The following is a 25384-nucleotide window of genomic DNA, read 5'->3' on the forward strand; positions in this document are numbered from 1 at the left end:
CTGGGAACCTATAATACAGATGCACAGTTAGTATTGTCAGAGACAGCAACTGAATGACACACTATGATAAGTAGATTTATCTACGAGTAGTACATAGTCTGCCCTTATAAATACAGGTGGTAGTCTTAATAAATAGTAAACACTAGCCAGCCATTAGTTAGTTGATTGTATAATGTGCTTAATGTGCTTTGTTGGAAGATTTGTGTATTGTGTGTGTATGTCTTTCCATCTCTCTCTGTCCTCCACTACTTTTTCAATATTTTTCTTATTTATGTACATTTGATCCTGCTAAATCAGTATGTTAAGAAAACATTTTGTATTCTTTGCTAGGTATCCTCAATTCCTATTATTTCAGATAGAACAAAAGACCTACTTGGTACTTCACTGTTGCTAGATGGACTAGAATCAGGTAAGGAAAGTAAATTTTTTTTATTAAACTAAGCATATATAAATTTGTATATAGAGATAAAATTTTCAGAAAATAAAGGAATTTTGGAAGTGTTAAAACAATTCACTGGCTTAGTTCTAGTTGTTCTACTAACCAACAGAGTCATTTTGAGTCACTTTAAGATTTTCTTTAAGTTCAAGTTAGTTAACATATAGTGTATTATCAATTTTGGGGTAGAATTTAGTGATTCATCAAGACAGTATGGTACTGGCACAAAAACAGACACATAGATCAATGGGACAGAATAGAGAATCCAGAAATGGAGTCATGCCCAACAGTTATTTATATTGAGTGTGGAATGAGGGAACTGAAGTGAAAAACAGAACTATTGAAGAAAAAAATGATAGGGTGGTTCAGCCTTTAATATATGATTATCACATACCAGGTTGGGTCACTTGGTGGGACTTCGAAAAGCATTGTAACTGTATTCTGATTCTGAATATGAAGATTTTATCTAATAAATGAATTTTACTTTTGAGAGATTTGAGTGTTTTATACAGTTTTCAGTGGACAGTCTTTCAAGTCGAATGTGTTTTTTAGAGTCTGATGATGAATATTTTGATGCTGAAGATGGAGATACACAGACCGGTAAAAGTGTGAGAAGTTCAGAACTTAAAAAAGTTGCAGAGACCCCAAATGAGGAGCTTATTAATCTTTTACTAAAGTTTGAAATTAAAGAGGTATATATTTTTGTTTTGCTCATAAATAAATATGTTTGTCATGACTATCCTTGTAAACTGTCTCATGATAGATCCAAACACTAAACATATTAAAATATGATACTCTGTCTTCCCTACTTCCTAACATACCCACAGTTCCAAGAAAATGAAATGTTACTTTGTAAAAACCAATATGAGAGTGATCTCATATCTAATGTATTCTGGAAAAGCTCAAGATACCTAAATGAGATTTTCTTTTCTATAGAAAATTTCTATGGCATGTTTAAATTAATGTTTTTTTCTACTTTTAAACTAAGTAATATGCTTATTGTTATGTTTATAATTCAGAAAAGTATAAACAACCTACATTTTTAGCATGTCTTTATATCCATTGAAAATCTTGTAATAAAAAGAAATATTGATATGGAAAGATGGTTACAAAATATCATTATTTTGGAGAAAAAAAGGAGATTATAATACCAAGGACATGTGATTCTATTTAGAAATTACACATGCAGCTTTTTTTTTTGAGAATGCATGATGGACAGCATTTATTTCTGTGCATTGGAATTATAGTTTCTTATTTATGTCTGTTTGCCTTTCCATGTACTCTAAATTTTTAATAATAAATATGCACTGCTTTGATAATAAAGCACAAAGGTATAAAAAGATGTTTCTTATTGACTGGTTTATATTCCAGTGTGAGATCATGTCCTAAAATGTAATGTTGGAAATAACAGATTTTAATTGTGTATATAAATTCCTCTAAGTATTATTGGTATTTGTTTAAAGGAAATATATATTATTTATCTTTAGCCTTCTTTGACTTCTCTCTTTCTTTCAAATGCCCATCTAAAATATCAGAAAATTCCTTGATGCTAACTTCAGAATACATTCAAATGATTGCTCTTCTTTTTAACTGCACTGTCCAAGTCACCGTCTTGCCTAGACTAGTGCAATAGCCTCATAATTGTTTCTCTGCTTCCATGAAGTACTCTGTTCTCACCACAGTAGCCAGAATGATCCTTTTTTTTTTAGAGAGAGAACATGTGAGGAGTTGGGGGAAGGATGGGCAGAGGGAGAGGGAGAGAGAACCAAGCCTGATGCAGGGCTTGATCTCACTACCCTGAGATCATGACCTTGAGCCAAAATCAAGAGCTGGACACTTAACTGACTGAAGCACCCAGGAGCCCTCAGAGTAATAATCCTTTTAAAAAGATCATGTCATTTCACAACCATCCACTGGTCTCCATCTTAATTAGAGTAAAGGGTTAAGTCCTTCCCATGGCCTGCTAGGCCTTACATGGCATGTGGCTAAGCCCATGTGACTTCTTTAGATTCATCTTCACTTCTCTTCTGCCTTGCTCACTCTGCTCCAGTCGCATTTCTTTCATCCTTCCAATAAATATTCATCAAATGTCATCATGGAGTGCATTGTTTTACATACCACAGTTACAGCAGCAAGCACAAAGTTCTTGCCTTATGGAGCTTACACTTCCCTTTTGTTTTTCCTTATATATACCAAAGCATATTCTTTGTGCTTGCTGGGGTATTTTTTTGGATTTTGTTATTGTTGTTGTTGTTTTGCCTGGAACACCCTTTTTCTCTATGATTTGATTCTTTACTTCTATTAGATACTTGCTCAAGTGCCATCTTATTGGAAAGGCCTGACCACCCAATATAAGGAACCTTTACTCTTTTCCACTCTTCTTACAATATATGCTCCATCAGGACAAGGACCTTGTCTGTCCTGATCACTTTGATGTTCCTAGTGTCTGGCATGGCCTTGTACATGGTAGATGATGTCCAATAAATATTTTATGGAATATTGAATGAATAAAATGATAAACAATGATAATTAGAATTATCTAAGAAAAAATGGTTCTGTTTTTCCAAATTTGACTTCTTTTGCCATTTTGAAGTTTTAAATGTTGCTGTAGTAAAATATATTAAAATTTTTCTTTATATCTTAGTGCATGTTTAGAAAATTCTCCTTGATTACAAAAATATTTAACCATAATTTAATATATTATTTTATTATTTCATTGCTTTCACTTAAATCACTGATTTCTCTAAAATTTATTTTTGTATAACAACTCTGTACTGAATATCTTATTACACTATATTATTGTTTCTATTTTTCAGTTGACACTCCTAGTTTTTCTTAAGTATATATCACTGCCAGTAGTGTTATTTTTGCTTTTTTTCAGTGTTTACATTGTTCTGGTTATTATTGCTACCTAACAGGCTATCCAAAAACATGATAGCTTAAAACAACTGTTTTATTTTGCACTCAGAGTATTACGGATTAGGAATTGTGGAAGGGTCCAGTTTAGCAATTTTTTTTAAGAGCGCGGCTTGATCCCAGGACCCTGAGATCATGACCTGAGCCAAAGGCAGATATTTAACTGACTGAGCCCCCCAGGCACCTCCCAGCTTAGTAGTTTTTGTGTATAGTTTTTTATGTGGTTGCAGTCAGATTTGCTGGAGCTACAGTGACCTGAAGCCTCAGACGGTCTCAGAAGTGTCTCACTTATGAGACTGGCCCTTGATACTCGCTGTTGGCTGGGAGCTCAGCTGGGACTATTTGAAGTGCCTGCTCATGGCCTCCTGAACATGGCAGTGTCTGGGTAGTTGACGTTTTTACATGGCAGCTAGTTTCCCTTCAGTATGCATTCTCAGGCAGAAGTTTTATGGGCCTTTTTTAATTCCTCTGTAGTGTGTTGATTGAAATAGTCACAAGCCTGTTTAAATTCAAAGATAGTAGACAAAGATCTCTATATCTTGATGGAGTATCAAAGAACTTCCATGTTTTAAAAATTACCACATAAATGTTTTGTTTTTGATTGGCTAAATATACTGGCTGTTATATCCAGAATAAATTTAAATAGTACTATAATAGTGAATACCCTGTCTTACCTTTTACTTTAATGGGAATGCTTTTTTTTTTTTAATCAACACACATGATTTAAACATGATGATAGGTTTAAACATGATAGGTTTAAATATCTAAACATGATAGGTTTAAGAAAAACATACTAAGATTCCATACATACCCATTTCTACTAAATTAAGAAAAGTAAATCAATAATGGGGCGCATGGGTGGCTCAGTGGGTTAAGCCGCTGCCTTCGGCTCAGGTCATGATCTCGGGGTCCCGGGATCGAGTCCCGCATCGGGCTCTCTGCTCAACAGGGAGCCTGCTTCCTCTTCTCTCTCTCTCTCTCTGCCTCTCTGCCTACTTGTGATCTCTGTCTGTCAAATAAATAAATCGATGTGAAATTATATCATGATGTTTAGTAGCTGTAGTAATATTCTGAACAACAGAATTTAAGGTGATAATTTCCAGTCATAGTAAATAACTTTATGGTAGTAAGAAAGTATGAACAAAGCTTCTATTATGTTCATGATGATCTATATGAAGAAAAATTTTGTTTTTAAGCATGATTCTAAAATTCATCAAGCTTTTATTGTCTGTTCTGATCTTTTAGGTGGTTTTGGAATTTACCAAACAACAGAAAGAAGAAGATACAATTCTAGTATTTAATGTTACTCATTTAGGAACAGAGGCTACAATGAGAACATTTGATATAAATGTGGTATCTTATTTAAAGAAAATCAGCTTGGATTATCATGAAATTCAAGGTAATAGTCATAAAAATAGAAGTAATGGTTAATAAATACAATATCACTTTGACTATCTGAAACACTTGTGTATCTAATAATCTTTATAATAAGTAATAACACTGTTATAAGAATTTAATAAATAATAGCTCATTTAACCCTTATGACAATGTTATTATCTCCAATTTACATATGAAGAAGCTAAGGCATAAGTTTTATATAATATAACCGTGTTCATACTGCTGGTTAGTGGCCAAACCATGATTAAAATCTTGGAAGTCTGGGTTTGTATTCTTTTTTTTTTAAATTTTTAAAAATTTATTTGACAGAGAGAGATCACAAGTAGGCAGAGAGGCAGGCAGAGAGAGAGGGTGAAGCAGGCTTCCTGCTGAGCAGAGAGCCCATGCGGGGCTTGATCCCTGGATCCTGAGATCAGGACCTGAGCCAAAGGCACAGGCTTACCCCACTGAGCCACCCAGGTGCCCCTGGGTTTGTATTCTTAAGTACTATGATCTACTGTCTTAGGGAGTCCATATAAATCTCCTTTATATATGGAATACTATTCTCATTTTACAAAGATAGGTCAAATAAGGAGGGATTAAGTGGTTTATTCCAGACCATGCATCTTATGAATGACAAAGCCTAGAATTTATCTCTGATCTTATGATATTAGAGTCTTTGTTCATTCTGTTGAATAGTGTTTATATATCAGAAGCAGTACCAGGTTATAAAAGCTAGAATGAAAGATAAAATTCATTATTTTGGAAGCTCTTATGGTTTATTTATTTCAGTGTACATCTTGTGTGCTAATTAGGTATTTGAGGAATGATGGAATGGGTGAATCTACAGTAATTACTTAATATTTTCCTAACATTTTAGTCAAATATAAAGTCTTATTTCTGTTATTTTTTAATAGTTGAAACTAAAACATCTCAGTTTAGAAGAAAAATCATTTATATGTTAGTCAGTTTCCGTAAGTACTATGTTTGGGTGAAGTTTACATTACTTCTTGAGAGGAAAATGTAAAAATTTGCTAGATTGTTTTTTCCTTTAGGGAAGGTTATGTCCTTGAAGGTGAAGTAAAAATTCTGAGATTTCTCAGGAGCAGAATTACAGAACTGCAAATAATAACAGATGGGTAAAATGGTGCATAAATTACTTCTTCAAAGCTTTTTGAGGCAGTTCCTTGGTATGTCTATGTGAAGAATATAGAGGACATCTAGTAGTATACCTGTAGTTTTTAAATTAAAAGAAATTTAGCAATTTCCCTCCCTTAGAAAATACTTTTTTTTCTAATAAGCCTTCTCTCTTAGCTTAAACAAAGGAAAATTATTTAAATTTCTTCAATATGAATGAAATATTCCTAGAATTTTATAACTCAATAAGGTATTACATATTTTTGTAGTTCTGTCTTGTTATATAGTTGAGAAAGCTGAAGTTGAGTATCTCCTAGTAAGGGTAGAGATGAACTAGAATTAATTTTTATTAATTCTTAAACTTATAGTCTTTCTACTGCCATACAAATGCACATAGGTCCTTAAAAATTATCTAGGGAGGTATTGATTAAGTTTTGAACACAGATATAAAATCAAATGAAAATAAATAATGCATGTTTTTAAGTAAGCTGGATGCTAAAGGTAAGATCAGTATTTAGATTGCTTTATTTATTCACCAGTGCATGAAAATATGTGCAGATAGTCTTTTACAGCTTAACTAACAACATTTTTTAAAAAGATAAAGACATACAGAAAATTCCAATCTTAAAAAAAGAGCAGTTTATTTGAAACACTTTTTTCTTTTTTTTAAATCTAGGATCCAGAAAGAAACCCCTTCACCTGATTAGCTCATCTGATAAACCTGGATTAGATCTCTTAAAGGTAGAATATGTTAAGGTAAGGAACATAAAATGTTTACATATTTATTGTATACTCTAAACTGTCTCCTGGAAGGAAAAAGATGACAGCAGATTAGTAAATGCTCTAGGTGTTTGTCATAGGTTTTAATCACAGGGATATCCACTGTTTCTTTTTCCATTTTTGTGTTACACTTTCTCTTTCACTTAAGCACAAAGTAGGACCATTAAGAAGTCACCAAGCTCCCGATCCCCAAAGATGGCAGCTTGGGATGACATAGGATGCATTCCTATCTCTTGGGGCATATTCACCTGCTTATAGTCATTGTATATGTAGGTGATATTTGACTGAGTGTCCTTCATCAAAAGGAATAAAGTCAAATTTGATTGGGTTCTGAAGAGAACTGCCAGGATTGTGAAGGGACTGAAAAGGTATCATATCAGAAATGCCAAAGGAAGTAATGGTATTTAGCTTCATTAGAGATTAGTTTGATTTGTTTAATCATTCAACAACTATTTCTTTGTTTGTTGTTTGTTGTTTTTTTGTTTTTTTTTTTCAACAACTATTTCTTGAATGTCTTTGTCAGGTTCTGTTAGGCACTTGGGATATAGAGATGAAAAACATTCCTTGTTTTCAAGGAAATTATGGACTTGTAGGAGGATAGGCAAGTAGATAAAAATTAAAATATAATGTGATTGATTCTCTCACAAAGAAGAGCATAAAAAGTTTATTTCATTGAAAAGTCAGAGATGGGCGCCTGGGTGGCTCAGTTTGTTAAGCATCTGCCTTTGGCTGGCCTCATGATCTCAGGGTCCCAGAATTGAGCCCCACATTGAACTCCCTGCTCAACAGGGAGTCTGCTTCTCCCTTACCCTCTGCCTTCCCCACCCTGCACTCTCCCACTCATGCTCACTCTCTCTCTCTCAAATAAATATATAAAATCTTAAAAAACAAAAAAACAAAAAAAGCAGCCGAGAAATTGGCCTAGCCAGAAGCCTTCTCACGAGAGGTAGAACTGAATTTACTGTGGATGTTCCCAAGAGAGAGAACTTGAAACAATGGATAATTATGATGGGAGATAGATTTTTGACTTAGATTGAAGATCTAATTAAATCAAATTTCTCTTAAGATTAAATTTGAAAGAAAATGAGGTTTCTTTCACTGGAGAGAACCTAAAATAGATTTCCCAAAGTTACAAAGGGATTCAAGGTTAGGTGATGGATGGGCTAGATGACCTTTAAGCCTACTAGCCTTCAGAACCTAGATGTCCATCAACAGAATTTTTAATTCTAGTTTCTAGCTGTAGTTTCCCAGAAGTAAATATTACTGTGGTCTTCCGTATTTGAAGAGGAGAATAAATTTGTAGTACTGTAACAATAAATAATTTGGCTATAAACTTAAAATAATGACAATATAATTAATTATATACATAAATTATAGTTCTGAATAATATAAAAAATAAAGATCATATATAAGTGATTTATTTACTTTGGTCATAAATACTTCTTTAGAACTTTTGTTCTTTTTTTAGGCTGATAAGAGTGGACCTAGTTTTCAAACCACCTTTGAAAAAACTGAACAAACACTTAAGGTAAGAAATTTTTTTAAAAGAATATATCTTATCTGAAAATAACTTACTGTGGCAGGCTCTAGTATCCTGTGGGGAATAATGACTATGTAATTTGATGAAATTATCAACACCCAATAAAAGTTATGAATTAATCTCATAGATACCTACCATCCTCTATATTTATCATTGAGTATCATAGAGCTGATGTTTTAACTTACTGTGGCACATCCTAATTATTTCTTATAAAGGGAATACTCTAGAGATGACAGAACTTTGATCTACAAAGAAACAACAGGATTTTAAACAAATCATATTCTATACTGCTGTTTAATGCAGGGCTAAGAAAGTACGCAAAATACAAGGAGATATGTTGAGTACTTTTAGAGCCACATTAACATAGTCATATGGAGGAAGAGAAGACAAAATTTTAGTTGTGGGTTACATTAAAAAAATAACTAGATAGGAATTTTTGGTTGCACTTTTGAGAGATGGGAGAATCTATTGAATATTGTGAACCTTCCTTTTTATAGTTTTTTATATACATTTAGTGCTTTGTGGCCATAAAATGAAATTCTTTTATGTAGGCAAAGATCTTTAAAATTTCTTTCATTTGTTATTAGAAAACCACATATTTCTGAAAGCATTTTTTATTGGTGTCTTAGCTTTCTGGAGTCATTGTTTTTAAAAATGTAATTTTTCTAAAAAAAAGTAACATTTTTCTATGAGATATATTTTCTACCTATTTAAATGATAAGACCATTATTGTGGTTTTAGAAGACAATTTAGTAATTGAGAACTCCCTTATAATTGTACTTTTATATTTAAATATCATGAATATCACATTTGAAGTCATTTCTTGACCTAGTATTAATGCATGGTGATTTTGGAGTTTCATGATCTAATTTACATGTTTTATGTAATCATAATAAAGAGTCTGTGAAGATCCAAAAACATAATTGGTATCAGATGACCATGACAAGTAGATCATAAGCTCCATGTTAATTATGCTTGGGAAATGGAGTAATTAGGTTACTTTGATATTCATAGGAACTCAGTGTGTGTAAGTGTGATTTACTGTGCATATATTTCAGTTTAAGGAGTCTGGGCTATAAATCTTGATCTCATCTCTCTTCCTTCCAAGCTGTGGAAGTGGTAATAAAAGCCTAGCTAGAAGCCTGTCAGGTGCATGATGGATATTATAGGTATAATTGGCCTGGAAAAAAAATTTTCTTTTTAAAACATTTGTAGGTGGCTTTTTCATCTTTAAATCTGTTGCTGCAAACACAAGCTCTTCTGTCTTCTATTAATTACTTGACAACCATAATCCCATCCAATGACCAAAGAAGTGATTCCAAAGAAGTACAAATTTCAGACGAGAAGCAACAAAAAAATTCAGCTCTACAGAAAGGTATGAAAGACACTTTGTTTCTTGTTAACAAGCATATTAGAATTCTAGAGGGAAACGAATCTTAGAGGTCATTTAGTTCAGTCTTTTGTGTGCCATTTTCCCCACTTCTGTCCTTTTCTTCAAACAAAATCATATGTGGATAACTGCTATGTAAGGCAAAGGTAACTAGTACTGTTTATCAAAAAAAAAAATACCCGTTTTTATTCTTTGGTGCTGGTGGGGATACTTTAGGTGGATAATAGGGAAGAAAACCTATATTTACATTGAGCTCTTCTTCCTATCAGTGGCTCCTGAAGAGGCTCCACAGAGGGTTAGTTATCTCTTCCATTTTACAAATAAGGAACTATTTACAAATAAGACCCAGAGACATGAGCTTAGGGGTGCAGGGATGGCATCTACTTGAACAAGGGCCCAGGTTGCGGATCAGAAAGAATTCAGTTTAAATCCTGACTCTTCTACTTAAATTAATTGACCAAAGGTGCATTATTTAGCTTCTCTGAGTTTCAGTGTCTTTATGTTATTTATTTTGTGTCTTTTTCTTGCTGTTAAGTTATTAAAGTAACATATATCATTACAAAAATGAAACTATACAGAATATGTAAAGCAAAAAAGATATTTGAAATCTGTAACAACTTGAGAATTTTATGATTTCTTAAAACAGAACTGTGGATCACTTAATTTGAGGAAGAAATCTTTAATAGAGTTTGAATTACTAGAATCCCACATGATAGAATGCTTTGTTTTATTTTTAGTGGCTGTATCCTCTAAAGATAGGGACATTATTGACTTCAGGCTGTTTGCCAAATTGAATGCTTTCTGTGTCACTGTTTGCGATGAGAGGAACAATATTGCTGAAATCAAGATTCAAGGTAAAAGTTTTCACACTGTTAAAAATTGTTTAAAAGATAACTTTTTAAAAAAATGTTAAAGAATATGTATAGGAGGTCTCTGAGCTGTGAAAACTGGATAATTTTTTAAAGATTTTATTAATTTATTTGACAGACAGAGATCACAAATTGGCAGAGAGGCAGGCAGAAAGAGGGGCAGGGGGCAAGCAGGCTCCCTGCTGAGCAGAGAGCCCAGTGCAGAGCTCCATCCCAGGACTCTGAGATCATGACCTGAGCTGAAGACAGAGGCTTACTTAACGCACTGAGCCACCCAGGCAACCTGGATAATTTTTTTTTTTTCATGACATAGTTGAATTGCATGTTTTCCTTGCCCTTTGGGGTGTAGATGCTGGTCAGAACCTGACCATCAAATTGAAACACACATACTAGTATTTTGAATCTTTCTGAGAGTTGTCTTGGAAGTGAAAAGAGATATTAATGTCCATGTGGGGATGCTGTTGATGAGCTGGGATAGATGTCAATCCAGAATTCAGATTAAGGTCTGTGAATATGCTTTATCTTGGTAGAAATCCAAAACAACCTTATAATGAAGAGAAAACCTGTGAGTCCATTATGCTCTTTTAAGCAAAAGCTGCTAAAAGTAATCTCTTTTTCAACCTTCAAAACATTGTGATCTTAGAAACGTAAAGAGTATGTTTCTTTTTGTTTTTTTAATTTTTAATTTTTTATAAACATATATTTTTATCCCCAGGGGTACAGGTCTGTGAATCACCAGGTTTACACACTTCACAGCACTCACCAAAGCACATACCCTCCGCAATGTCCATAATCCCATCCCCTTCTCCCAACCCCCCTCCCCCCAGCAACCCTCAGTTTGTTTTGTGAGATTAAGTTTAATGAAATTCTTGAATAACTTAAAGACCAAAAAATCACTTTTTTGTTGTTGTTCTTTCCAAGCTGGCAGTGTATCTATAGTGAATTTGATTCATGAAACTTAAAGCTTCTGTGTAAATGACTGGATATAAGATATAAAGGATTTCCTAAAACCCCAAGATAATCAATTTATTCTAGGTGTAGTTTTTTCAGAAGGTTGAAAATTTAGGTAATTGACTTAAAAATGAATTTATAGGTTTCACTGTTTATAACAATAAAAGTATATAATATTGCAACTTATTTATCAATTGGGAGTTCAAATATAGTTAAATTAAAAAAAAATAATCCCCAAATAAAATTATACAATGAGAAGAAACATCTTAATATCTTATTATGGTATGTCTTTAGAAATTGTAATAATATAATTTTTTTTTTTTTTTTTTTTTTTTTTAGGTCTTGATTCTTCTCTTTCTCTTCAGTCAAGAAAACAGTCACTATTTGCCAGACTGGAAAATATTATTGTCACAGATGTTGATCCTAAGACAGTCCATAAAAAAGTAGGTGTAATAAGTAGATAGCTAATATGTTTTGATAATTAAATATGATATTTTATTTTTAAATATACTTTAAGAGATATTAATGAAATATGTTTTCATATACAAGTGTTTGCTTCTGTAATGATTAAAAATGTAAGCCCCTTTTAAATGAAACTGTATTTTGTCATTATTCTCTTGGACAGAGTACATTCAAATCTCTGCTTTTCAGGCTGTATCAATAATGGGAAACGAAGTTTTTCATTTTAACTTGGATTTGTATCCAGATGCTACTGAGGGAGAGTCCTATACTGACATGTCCAAAGTGGATGGAGTGGTATCACTAAGTGTCGGCTGTATTCAGATTGTGTATCTTAATAAATTCCTCATGTCACTTCTGGTAAAATCTCTATTTATATATTGATTTTTCAACTTAGAAATACTCAAGTAAGTCTGATAGTTGTGATTGCAGATCCTACAACTTTGGGTTTTAGGATGTGCATTGTTTTGATTGTAGATGGTATTTATGTTTTAATGTAGAGGTCACAACCTCTTTTTAACAGCTGAAATCTGAGTCACTTAATGATTTTTGTCTGGAACTAGACTTATTTTTTGCTAACATAGTGAAACCAAATTTTCAAGTGAGGAAATACTGAAAATGCTTTTATCCCCACTTCCCTTCCTCAGCCAGATATCCTTAGTCCTTATCAGGTAACTCATAAATACAGATGAATGTTCAGTGATTGCTTCCTAATTCTAGATAAATAAGACTCAATTGAAAGTTATATATCAAAAAATAGCACATAGATAAAAAAGATTCCATTATTAATGACGTGCTTGTCATTTTCTCCTTTTATACTTTGTGTCTACAGAACTTCCTGAACAATTTCCAGACAGCCAAAGAGGCTGTAAGTGCTGCCACTGCTCAGGCTGCAGAAAAGGCTGCCAGAAGTGTGAAAGATCTTGCCCAGAGGAGTTTTCGTGTTTCTATCAGTATTGATCTGAAAGCACCAGTTATAGTCATCCCACAGTCTTCCGTTTCCACTAATGCAGTAGTGGTCGATCTTGGGCTAATCAGAGTTCAAAATAAGTTTAGTCTGGTGTCTGGGGAAGACTATTTAAACCCTCCAGTAATTGATAGAATGGACGTGCAGCTAACAAAGCTCAAGCTCTCTAGGTATATTCCATTGCAATAATTATGGATTTAAGTATTTTATTTAGCATTTTCCATGACATTTTGTGTACATTGAAATTCATACCGATAGTGGTTCTGTTGCACAGATAGTTTATTTATTTATTCATTTTTAAAAAATATTTATTTATTTATTTATTAGAGAGCGAGTGATAGCAAGAGAAGGCATGAGCAGAGCTTGGCAAGAGGGAGAAGCAGGCTCCTTGCTCAGCAGGATGCCCAACGATGTGGGGCTTTATCCCAGGACCCCAGGATCATGACCTGAGCAGAAGGCAGATATTAATGGTCTGGCCACCCAAGGGCCCCTCAATAGTTTATTTTTTAATCAGCTTTTTATTTTGAAAAATTTCAAGCTTACAGAAAAATTCCAGAAATACTACTATGGACAGACTTAACAGTCCTTCACCTAGGTTCATCAGTTGTTTACTTTTGCTTTAACACTATGCACATTATTATCATTTAAAACATCTTTTTAATTTTTCCAGTTGACATGAAATTTATATATTTTCTTAGTTTCATGTGTATAACATGATTCAGTGTTTGTATATATTGTGAAATGATCACCACCATAAGACTAGTTAACATTCATCAGCACACAGTTATGATTCCTTTTCTTGTGATGATCTTTTAAGTTCTACTCTCTTCGAAACTTTTAAATATACAATACAATGTTATTAGCTGGTCATCTTGCTGTACATTACATCCCCAGAATTCAATTTGTTTTATAACTGAAAGTTTAACATTTTTTGCTGAACCTTTTGAGTATAAACATCTTAGCCCTTTGCTCTAAATGCTTTAGCATGTGTCTCCTCAGAACAAGAACATACATCCTCTTATATATCCATGTTGCAATTTTCAAATTCTGGAAATTTAACACTGACAGTAATATCTAATAAGCAGTCAATATTCAAATTGTACCAGTTGTTCCAGTAGTGTCCATTATAGTAATTTTCCCCTTGGTCCAGGATCACGTATGGCAGTATCCCATAATAGCGACAGGGATTTTTATAATGACAGGTACTTCCTCTGGAATAGTTCTTCAGTCTTTCTTAGTCTTTTGTGATGATGACAATTTTGAAGAGTACAGTCTAGTTATTTCATGGAATGTCTCTCAGTATGCTTTTGTCTGAGTGATTCCTCATGATTTAATTGAGCTTGTATATTTTTGTAAGTATCTCTGTAAGTAAAGATGTATCTGTAGAGCTCCTACCAGATGAACATGAAAGTCTCTATACAATACATTTTAAAATCATTTTCTACCCCATCCAAGGAGATTTTGTTATCCGAAATAAAAAAGGAAAATTATAAGGCATGTCCAGAAAATAATTCTAGAGAAGAGCTTTTTCAAACTCTTTAGAAAATGTTGTTCATCTTGTCATTTAAAAATAAAATCTCTGTATACATGTATACATGTATACTATATATACGTATATTCAGTACAATACAAATCCAGTCCTTGTACAGCTGTATTTGATGATTCCCCCCTATATTCAACAATATGAATTTCTTTTTAAAATTTAATCCCTGTGTGACCTACTGTTTGAAGAATGGCTGATTATGTACCTGTCCTTAAAGTGAACTGTTGATTGAGATTAGAAAATATTTAAATAGCACTGTTTCAAATCACTGTTTGGAGCAGCAACTTTTGATTTTATGTCTTTTTAATGATAGGCTGCATTTCCCTTCTATGTTTATGCATATATATCAATTATATTTTTAATCAGGACGGTGATCCAGCCAGGCATCTCCCATCCTGATATTCAGCTCTTGCAACCAATTAACTTGGAATTTTCTGTAAATCGGAATCTAGCTGCATCTTGGTATCACAAAGTGCCTGTTGTAGAAATTAAAGGACATCTTGAGTCAATGAATGTAAGTTTATGAGTGAAAAAAAGTCATTATTCAAGTTTTAGATTCTGAGGACTTTCTTATTATAAATCAATATAATATGTGAAATATTTTCTGATTGGCATACAAAAAGTTTCAATAAGATATTGTCCAAAAAGATGTTTATTATTTAGCAGAATTTAATCTTCAGTTAAGTGTTACCTAACATTTATATATGTATGTATGTATATATGTACAATTGATAAACAATGTTAGTTTTGGGTGTATAACATAGTGATTCAACATTTATATACATTGCAAAATAGTTACCATAGTTAAGTCTTTTATCATCTGTCATCTTACAAAGTTAATATCGTATTATTGAATATATTTTCCATACTATATATCACATCCTCATGACATTAAATTATAATGGAAGTTTTTACTTATTAATCCCTTTTACCCATTTCATACCCCAGTTCCCCTTCGCCTCTGGGAACCACTAATCTGTTTTCTGTACCTATGAGCCTGGTTTTTGTTTTTTTTTTTAAATTTTTACGTATAAGAAAACCATGCTGTGTTTGTCTTTCTCTGACTTATATCATTAGACTTGAATGTTTTCTTTGGATAGAAAAGCAGTAGTGGAATTGCTGGATCACATGGTCGTTCGGTTTTTTTTTTTTTTTAAGGAACCTCCATACTGTTTTCCATAGTAGTTGTCCCAGTTTACATTCCTGTCAACAGGGCTTGTGGGTTCCCTTTTCTCCACATCCTTGCCAGTACTAGTTGTTTCTTGTCTTTTGGGTAATAGCCATTCTGAGTGGTGTGAGGTAATATCTAAATGTGGTTTTGATTTCATTTCCCTGATGAGCAATGATGATGGGCATCTTTTCATGTATTTGTTGGTCATTTCTGTGTCTCTCGGAAGAATGTCTATTCAGATCCTTTGTTCATTTTTAAACCAGATTGTTGGGTTTTTAAAAATATTTTTATTCATTTATTTGACAGACAGAGACCACTAGTAGACAGAGAGGCAGGCAGAGAGAGGAAGGGAAGCAGACTTCCTGCTGAGCAGAGAGCCCGATGCAGGACTCGATCCCAGGACCCTGGGATCATGACCCGAGCCGAAGGCAAAGGCTTTAACCCACTGAGTCACCCAGGTGCTCCAGATTGTTTTTTTATTACTGAGTTTATGAGTTCTTTATATATTTTGGATATTAACTGCTTATCAGATATATATTGTGCAAATATCTTTTCCCATTCAGTCAATTACCTTTTCATTTCAATAATGGTTTCTTTATCTATGCAGAAACTTTTTAGTTGATATAGTTTCAATTGGTTTGTTTTCCTTTTGTTGCCCTTGTCTTTAGGGTCAGATCTAAGGAAAAATCTTTAAGACTAATGTTAAGGAGCTTAACCCCCACCCTTTTTTAAGGACCTTTATGGTTTTCAGGTCTCACATTTAAGGCTTTCATCCATCCAAGAAAGTGGTCCAATTTCATTCTTTTACATGTAGCACTTAAATTTGAACACATCCAAAACTCTTCCCACCCCCTACAGACTTTGTTTTTATGTCCCTTTTTACATATTTTATTTTTACTGCTTTTGTTCTTTAACATTTTTTGTAGTTTTATAAGTGATTAATCCACTACCTTTACTATATATTTACATTTTCCAGTGAGATTTTTGCTTTCGTATGTTTTCTCTTTATTAATTAGTGCCATTTCTTTTCATCTTGTCTTTTTTTTTAGCATTCTTGTAAGACTGGTTTAGTGGTTATGAACTCTTTTTACTTTTGCTTGTCTGAGAAACACTTTTTCTTTCCTTCTACTTGAATGATAAACTTGCTGGGTAGAGTGTTCTTGGTTGAAATTTTTTTTAGTACTTTAAGTATGTCTTGCTACTCCTTTGGCTTGTAAAGTTTCTTCTAAGAAATTTGCCAGTAGACTTATGGGGTTTCCCTTGAACTTAACAAGTTGTTTTTGTCTTGCTGATTTTAAGATTCTCTCTTTATCTTTTATTTTTGACATTTTAATTATAGTCTGTCTTAGTATAGTGCTCCTTGGGTTCATCTTTTTTGGCACTCTCTTGGCTTCCTGGATCTGGATGTCCATTTCCTTCCCTAAGTTAGGGAAGATTTCAGGCATTATTTTTTCAAAACCTTGTCTGCCTCTTTCCTCTCTCTTCTTTTCTGAGACCGCTATAATGCTAATGTTCTTCTATTTATTATTGTCCCAAAAGTCCCTTAAGGTAGCTTCATTTTTAAAATTTTTTTAAATGTTACTCTGAGTTCTGTTCTTTATCTTCCTGTTCACTGTTTACAGATGTGCTCTCCTTTAGTCTGCTGCTGAACCCCCCTGGTGTATTTTTCAGTTCCCGGTTTTTGTATCTTTAGTTCTCTGACTTTTGTTGTTGAAGTTTTCACTGTGTTTATCTTCTGAGTTCAGTGAGTACCTTTATGATCATAACTTTAATTCTTTATCATGTAGATTGCTTATCTCCATACCATTGAGGTGTTTTTCTGAGGTTTGAAAATATTTGTTTCTTCATTTTGTGTGACTTTCTGTGTTTGTTCCTGTTTATTAGGTGAAACAACTGCTTTTTTCAGTCTTGAATGAATGGTCTGTTTGGGTGATGATCCTTCTCTTTCAGCCTTACCATAGCTTGTGGTTGTCTCTTGAACTTTTGTGGTTGTCGAAACCACCTGACTTATTATTGGTATGCCCTCACTATTTAGAGCATACCAAGATCTGTCAGTGGATCCAAGTGGAGGAATTTTATTTAGCACCTAGTTTCAGGCTGATTGGAAGTCAGACCCTCAGGCAACAGCTTTTAAAATATGCAAACATATACAGTCCTGTGGGACTGCAGTCATAATCTCTGCTGGGCTCTAGACTAGACTAGAAGATCTGGATGTGTCCATTGAGCAACAACTGAAGAAATTGGTGTATTGCATTGGTATATAAATGAGTATATGAACTTCTTTCTGGGAAATCTTGTCTAGCTGTAATGAGGCCAAAAGGATGTGCAAGGGTGGTGTCTCCTTGCTTTCATACCCTGAAAGCTCCTCTTTGCTCTCTAGATGTGTGGGAAATCTGAAGTCTGTCCCATAGGCTGATGCTCAAGGTTGAGTGACTAGGTCTTTTTCACAGGCTGAGAATGTGTTTTAGTCTGCTGTCTGTGTATTGCCATGGGTGGTAACTTGCCAAGAACTGTCTTTCTGATTGTTACAGTTCTGTGGAGCTCTGGAACACCAGTCCTCTTGGCTGGGAGGGCCAGGAGATCGTGGGTGTTCCCTCTGTGGATTGCATAATCCTGCTGGCTTTAGGAAGACACCTGTGAGTGTAGGTTGCAGGGCATGCTCACTGGCTTCAGAAAGGCAGTGGGAAAATGTCTTGACTGTGTGTGCCCATGAGCTTCAGCAGCAAAACGTCTAGTGCCTTGTTTGTCTGTGTACTGACTTTAGGCTGGGGGTGGGAAAATGCCAGGACAGCTCACCAGCTCCAGCCATGGGTGTGTCATGACTGCCTGCACTTGCAAACATTAGCTCCAAGTGGGAGAACTCCAGCACAGTTTTGCTCTCTAGCCCAGGCAGGTTGCAAGGGAGCACTGCAATTGCCAGGGCACTCCAGCCTCAGCAGGTGTTGTGACTGCTCCCCAACTCATCCCAGCAAGGCTCTGGGAGGGTGCCCTGTCTGAGCTCTCCTGTAGTGCTAGTGGGCTCTGTGGAGAGTACAACAGGGCATCTGCTAGCATGTCAGTCTCCCATGAGTATTTCAAATGTCTCCTGCTCCTCCAGCCATTGCCCCCAAATCAGCAAGTGAATTTCCCTCAAATATAGTCTAGGTGTTTTTCAAACTGCTGTTTTTTGGTTGGATCTTGGGACAAACCCTTTAAGAGGGGAATCTCAGTTTGGGACCCCTAGAGGTCAACCCTGTTGATTTTCCAAACCAGACATTCTGGGGGCTTCTCACTTTGGTGCAGATCACAACTCTTCAGTCTTCCATGAGAAGTGCCTGTCTGGTGAAATCCTTCTCTTTGGGGCGACACAACACTGGGAGTATATAGGCTTTAATGGGAGACCATGTCTCTCTGCCTCTCCAGCTCATCTTAGTGTGGTCCTTTTATCTTTTGCTTTGAGGAGCCATTCATCAGGATTCAGGTCTTTCTCAGAGAAGAATGATCCATATGTAGTTGTAGATTTAGTGTGTACATGGGAGGTGAGTTCAGAATCTTCCTATGCCACCATCTTGGACCCCTCTTCATTGTTTAATTTTTAAATTTGCTGTATGTACACAATAGCAGAGATCTCTGTATAAATTATTAATATATTGCATCTCATTTTATATGTTCTATACCCATACTTTTAATTTTAGTATCCCCATAGCATTGAGGGGAAAACTTGCTTTTCATATTAAAGACAGCCTTTTTATTTCATTGGAATTGTTATTTTTAAAAATGTAGAATTTTCATTTTTTTCTGAATTTAGTTACTTTTTAAAAATGATATGATCTCTTTAATCATCATCTTTCATTATAATTTATATAAGTTAAGTAGATGGAACTAATAAAGATTTATAAATTACATTTTTAAAATGAACGAAGTAGTGAAATACTTGAGTGCCTAGTGAATATATAATTTTTGTGTTAAGATTATGCTTTCTTCAATATCTTGTAAATTGTAATTTATTTTCTATTTTAAAATTGTTTCATTTTATCTATTTTTAAAGGAATTTTTAAAAAGGATTTTATTTATTTGAGAAAGAGAGAGAATGAGCAGGGGCAAGGGGTAAAGGAAGAGGGAGAAGCAAAATCCCTGCTGAACAGAGAGCCTGATGCAGGACTTGATCCCAGAACCCTGAGATCATGAACTGAGCCACTCAGGCACCCTAAAGGAATTTTTAAGAAAGACTTTATTATTTATCTGATAGAGAGAGAGAGAGAGTACACACAAGCAGGGGGAGCGGCAGGCAGAGGGAGAGGGAGAAGCAGGCTTCCTGCCGAGAGGGGAGCCTGACATGGGGCTCCATTTCAGGACCCTGAGATAATGACCTGAGCCAAAGGCAGGCACTTAACCAACTGAGCCAACCAGACACCCCTAAAATTGTTTCATTTTAAAATGAAATGTCTTTATCTTTTCTTTTAATCATATTGCACAGGTTAATCTCAATCAAGAAGATCTTAATCTTTTATTTAGAATACTAGCAGAAAATCTTGGTGAGGCTACTGAAGACTTAAATAAAATGAAACCAGGAGTACAGAAGACAGGTAAGAGACTGACAGTAGGTGGCATAATCCACATAGCTATTTATTTTACAATTTAGCAGGGGAGATAGACAATAAAAATGACATAAGCCAATATATACTTAAAAATTGTGATTTGTATTACCATGAAAACAGAAGATGTTTATTTGTTGATTAAATATTGCATAAAACTGTAGTTAGTGCTGATGGACTCTCTTTAGTTATGGCAACAGTTATTTATAGGTTCAGAACTTTTTCCAAGTTGTATTAAGTTAGGAGGAACCATAAAGAAGCATTTTAAATCTGGTGGATTCCTGGAATAATTATTGAAATTGCATGTATACAAATAAAAACATTCAAAGTTGGCAGCAGGCTATGGTAGCATATTTAATCTGATTTTTAAATTAGGTTTTATGGTAAAATATCTTTAAGAGTTGAAATATTTGATAAATTAGCCCTCAGCAAAGAAAATACTGAAAAATTGTACTGCAGTAAAAACTTAGAGAATTTGTTAGTTGCAGTGGCATTTTGACTTAAAGCAAAGTAACTACCAGACCTAACTGCTTTGTATATGTATGTTACATACACACAGACATATAGTCAATTTTTTCAACCAAATGGCACTATCCTATAAATGTGTATATGTGTATGTATTTCTGCACTTTCCTTTTTTCTTTCAAATAACAGTTTATCTAGGTGTCCATTCTTTATCTGTAAATATATTATGTGTAGATCTGTTTTATTCTTTCTAATGGCTTCCTAGATTAAATTCTCTTGAAGTATTATAATTTATTTAGCAAATCTGTGTTGATGGACATTCCAGATTGTTTTCAGTCTTTCACTCTCACCACATTGCATTGAATATCCTTGTCCATACACTTTTACAAGTACACATGTATCTGTAGGGGAAACACCAGGACTACTTGATTAAAGGGTTCTTAATTTTTATTAACTTAATATATGTTAAATTAATGAATTTAATTAACTTAATTGAACATTTTTGACACATTTTGCCAATCGCTCCCCTTAGAACTTGTAGTAATTTTGTACTCCCACCAGCTTGTTTTTCTATATTAAAATTTTTGCTATAAATTGCTAAATGAAAAATTGTATCTCACTATTTTTATTATTTAAAAAAATTTTTTTACTGTATTGCAGAGCATAAACAGTAATAAAGACCACATATCTTAAGTGTACAGTTCATTGAATTTTTATGTATAGCTATACCAGATAGCTAGTAATTACCATGGTTAATACATAGAACATTTCCAGCTTGCCCCAGAAGGGCTCCCTATGTCCCTTCTTAATCAGTACCGAACACCCACCCGCCCTCAAATCCACCCAGAATTAACTGCCATCCTTATTTGTAATACCACAGGTAGATTAGTTTTGCCTGTTCTTGAGTTTCACATAAATGGAGTCATACAGAATGTACTCTTTGGTTTTCGGCTTCTTTCAGTCATTATTTTGTTCGGGAGATTCCTCTGTGGTGTTGTGTGTAGCTGTAGTTCTTTCATTCATTCATTAATTCGTTTGTTTATTTTATTGTGTTCTGTTAGTCACCATACAATACATCATTAGTTTTTGATGTAGTGTTCCCAGATTCATTGTTTATATATAACAGTCCTGTGCATATTCAACATCCGAATGCATTAGTATTTATTTTATCCATTCTACCTTTGATGGAAAGCATTTGGTTTGTTTCCATTTTTGACCGTCTAGAATAAAGATGCTATAAGATGTTATTTTACATATCTTTTGTTATATTTATGTACTGTCTTCTTTTGGTTTTATAGTTAAGCTTCACAGGTTAGGCTCATTTGTTAGCTTACATTTAGCTGCAGTAACTTATGCCATATTATACCAAATGATTTTCTGAATGGTTGTACCAATTTACCAGCAATGTATGAGACTACTAGTTGTTTCACATTCTCCGTGGTCTTTAATATTGTCAGTAATTTAAAATTAGCCATCCTGGCTGATATGCAGTAGTATTTCTGTGGTTCTTATTTTTCCCTGATTACTAATGAAACTGACACCCTTTCATAGGGTTACTGGCTATTTGGATATCCTTTTCAATGACATGACCGTTGAAGTCTATTGACCATTATTTTTATTGAGTTTTTTTTTTTTCTTAGTGATATATTGGAGTTTTTTGTTCATTCCGGATATGAGCCCATTGTTGGTTTTGTGTATTGTATGTGTTTTTGTTGAGATAGGCATAGATATATCATACCCCTGTGATTTGCTTTTCTTTTATGAGTAGAATTACTTAATTGTAATGAATTCCAGTATATCATTTTTGAAAGTGGTTAGTGCTTTTTATTTCTTATTTAAGAATCTTTGCCTATTTCAGGAATTATTTTGTAAAAACAAAATATTTGTTGAAATTATTTCCCCTGGATCACACTCTGGAAGAGTGCTGGAATAAGGTGATAGTTAAGAAACACCCTGTGTCTTTCTCGGAGTTAGTAAATGACAGCAGTGGTTTTCGATATGGTTTTCTGGTACAGTTTATGGTATAGGATTCTTGTGTTAGTGATCATAGATAACATTAACTCCAGTAATATTAGTAACTAATGTAATGTTATTGAAGGTTAGTTGAGAGTAAAGGCAATCGTGAAACTGAGGAGTTTGGAATCTACCTTTTGCCATCTCTGTGATGTTGGGCAATGTCCTGAATCTCTTTGAACCTCAATTTGCTCATCTGTGAAATGAGGACAGTAAAGTTTTTATTTTGAAAGGCTGATAAAAGAATGAAGTGAGACAATCTGTATACAGCCCTTAGCATAGTGACCAGCACAGAGGTAAGCACTTAGCAAGAGCTATTATTAGTTTTCTCTATTACAGTTTAGAAAACAATTTTATTGCATTTCTGAGTACGTGAATTTTAGCACAACAATTTAGTTTCATATAGCTTTCTTTTTGCTTTTTTGTATGGTAGAAGAGATTGTAACCATCCCTCCCATTTTTTTCTTTTCTAGCCTTAACTCTTGTTATCCGCCTCATGATTTAAGCATATCAAACTCTGTTTCCAAAATCTATCATGATGTGCTATTTACAATTTCCCCACAATCTCTTAACCTTATTCTTGAATGTCTTCTCTGTGTGAGGAGGTACTTAAGCTCTACCTGAATGATAACTCCTTTATTAAACCTTTCTTGACCTCCCCATAACAACTTCATGTTCTGTATTTTCTGCGGTATTCTATAGTTTATTAACATTTGCCTACTTAATGTGACCAGGAATGGCCCACTTCTTTTGTTTGTTTGTATTTGAGATGTATATGTCTCTTCTACTAAACCATAAGCTTTCTAAGGGCTGGAGCTATGTATTACTGATTTGTAGATTTTCAGTGCTTACACAGGTCCAGAGTACTCATACATGTCCTCAATTAGTATTTGTCGGAAAAATGTGTGGGTAGAAGTGAAAGAATTTCTTTTAAATCTTTAGGTGAAATTAAAGGGCCACTTGAAACCTCTACAGCAAAACAAGATGTACATGCTTCGCAAGTTACTTTAACAGCTGGAGTGGAAGAAATGAGATCTATAGACATCATTAATGTGCTGCTGAATTTTGAAATCAAAGAAGTATGTAATTTTCTTCTGTTTCCGTAAAGTGAATAAATAATAGATAATTGGAATTACCTCTACTAAAACTTAAAGATTATTGATATGCATGAAAAAAATCTTAACACAGGCTATTTATAATTTATATGTAGCAGTGCAGTTTGTAGTAAATTTGAGAGTTTATGAAAGATGAGCTCTATTTGAGGTATACAATATTTCACAGAGAACATGGTAACATGTCCTATAACATGCTTTCTAAATGATTATAGGACACTTGGGGTGTAGATTGCTTTGGATTCCATATAAGAAAGTTAGGAAAAGGAAGTAGTGACAGAAATCCTTTGCAAATTTTAGAAACCCTTGATAGAACAAAACATGGTATATCTACATTTTTTAAGTGTTGTATTACCACTATCTGCTTTCTATCTGCAGATCTTTGAGGAAATATTAAATGGATTTTCCTCTTTTGTATTCACACATTAATATTCATTGCATGTGCTAAGTGCTGAGGATACAAAATTAAAAGTCAAAGACTCTGATTTCTAACAAGAAAACAATTAAAATTTTGGAAGTGCTCCATTAAAAATGTACCTAAGGAGCTTGTGTCTCTAATAGTAAGGAGGGGGCATCTAAGCAGGCTGAGAGTGTCAGGGCAGATTATCTGGAGGAAGTGACATTTGAGATGAACCTTTAAGGAAGAGTAAGTAGAGTCTGAGAAAAGGGGATCAGGAATTGGGCTCGGGCAGGGTTAAGGTGTGAGTATATGAGAAAGTACTGTAGATAAAGGGACTTGTAACAACTTCCTGCAAAATCCCTTCATCATTAATGGAAGAGGTTATGTTCTTCCTCTGAGTTAAAAATAATAAACTTTAAAACAAATGGGTTCTACTTTTCTTATCTGAAATATATGCTTTGCAACTAATTTCTTTCATCTTAAAACGGTACTGTTTTTCTGGTTAACATTAGAGTTAACTGAAGATATATAAGCTTTAATAATTAAAACATTGACAGAGGAATCATTCTGTTTGCAAATGGGCTTCATTAACATATATGCATAGAAAACTCATAAGCTGCTTCTAATATCATTTGTAATATATATTATTCCCTGAGGACATGGAAATTAGGGGAAGCAATTTACATTCCCCAAGGCCAATACTTGACACTGTCTGAAGACATTTTTGGTTGTCACTATCTGGGGAGAAGGAACTGCTGACAAGTGTGAGAGACCAGTGTTACCACTAAACATCCTATAGTGCACAGGTCTGCTCCCTTGCTACAAAAAATTATCCAGCCAAAAATGTCAATGGTGTCAAGCCTGAGAAATCTTAAGATTAGTAAGGTTGACCGTTTATCATATAGCCTTCCAGATGAAAGGCTGTCCATCAGACTAGAACTCCTGGTTCTAGGCAGAATTACTTTTTTTTTCAAATTTTACCTTGACAATCACTAGAAAATAGTGGCAGTGTTTCAGAAGTCTGAACAAGTAAATATATCTGCTCGGCAGGGAGCCTGCTCCTTCCTCTCCTGCTCCCCCTGCTTGTGCTCTCTCTCTGTCAAATAAATAAATACAACCCTTAAAGATAATTTAAATAAAAGTACCTTCTAATAACACTAGGAAATTTTCCAGGCACAAATAGTAGTACACATCTTTATATTGTGTGAATTTTTTTATTATATTGCTCTGGATGGTTATGAAATTGTTGACTTACCTTCATCATATATTAGTGGAATTGTTTGT

The 25384-nt window shown here is 34.1% G+C and overlaps 1 protein-coding gene across 3 annotated transcripts in view; it reads left to right on the top strand.

Moving 5' to 3' along the window:
- The window catches only part of VPS13C (vacuolar protein sorting 13 homolog C), a 187592-nt gene that overhangs the window by 75076 nt on the left and 87132 nt on the right, over positions 1–25384 (top strand). For all 3 annotated transcript variants that reach the window (XM_082737311.1, XM_082737309.1, XM_082737310.1), the window contains 13 exons: positions 331–409; positions 989–1128; positions 4598–4751; positions 6543–6622; positions 8115–8174; positions 9402–9561; positions 10314–10430; positions 11736–11839; positions 12048–12215; positions 12688–12992; positions 14732–14879; positions 19993–20101; positions 23531–23667. In XM_082737311.1, coding sequence (XP_082593437.1) covers positions 331–409; positions 989–1128; positions 4598–4751; positions 6543–6622; positions 8115–8174; positions 9402–9561; positions 10314–10430; positions 11736–11839; positions 12048–12215; positions 12688–12992; positions 14732–14879; positions 19993–20101; positions 23531–23667 — 1761 coding nt within the window. The remainder of the gene's footprint in view (positions 1–330; positions 410–988; positions 1129–4597; positions 4752–6542; positions 6623–8114; positions 8175–9401; positions 9562–10313; positions 10431–11735; positions 11840–12047; positions 12216–12687; positions 12993–14731; positions 14880–19992; positions 20102–23530; positions 23668–25384) is intronic.

This window comes from Mustela nivalis (assembly GCF_964662115.1).
Source record: "Mustela nivalis genome assembly, chromosome: 6".
NCBI classification, from domain to species: domain Eukaryota; kingdom Metazoa; phylum Chordata; class Mammalia; order Carnivora; family Mustelidae; genus Mustela; species Mustela nivalis.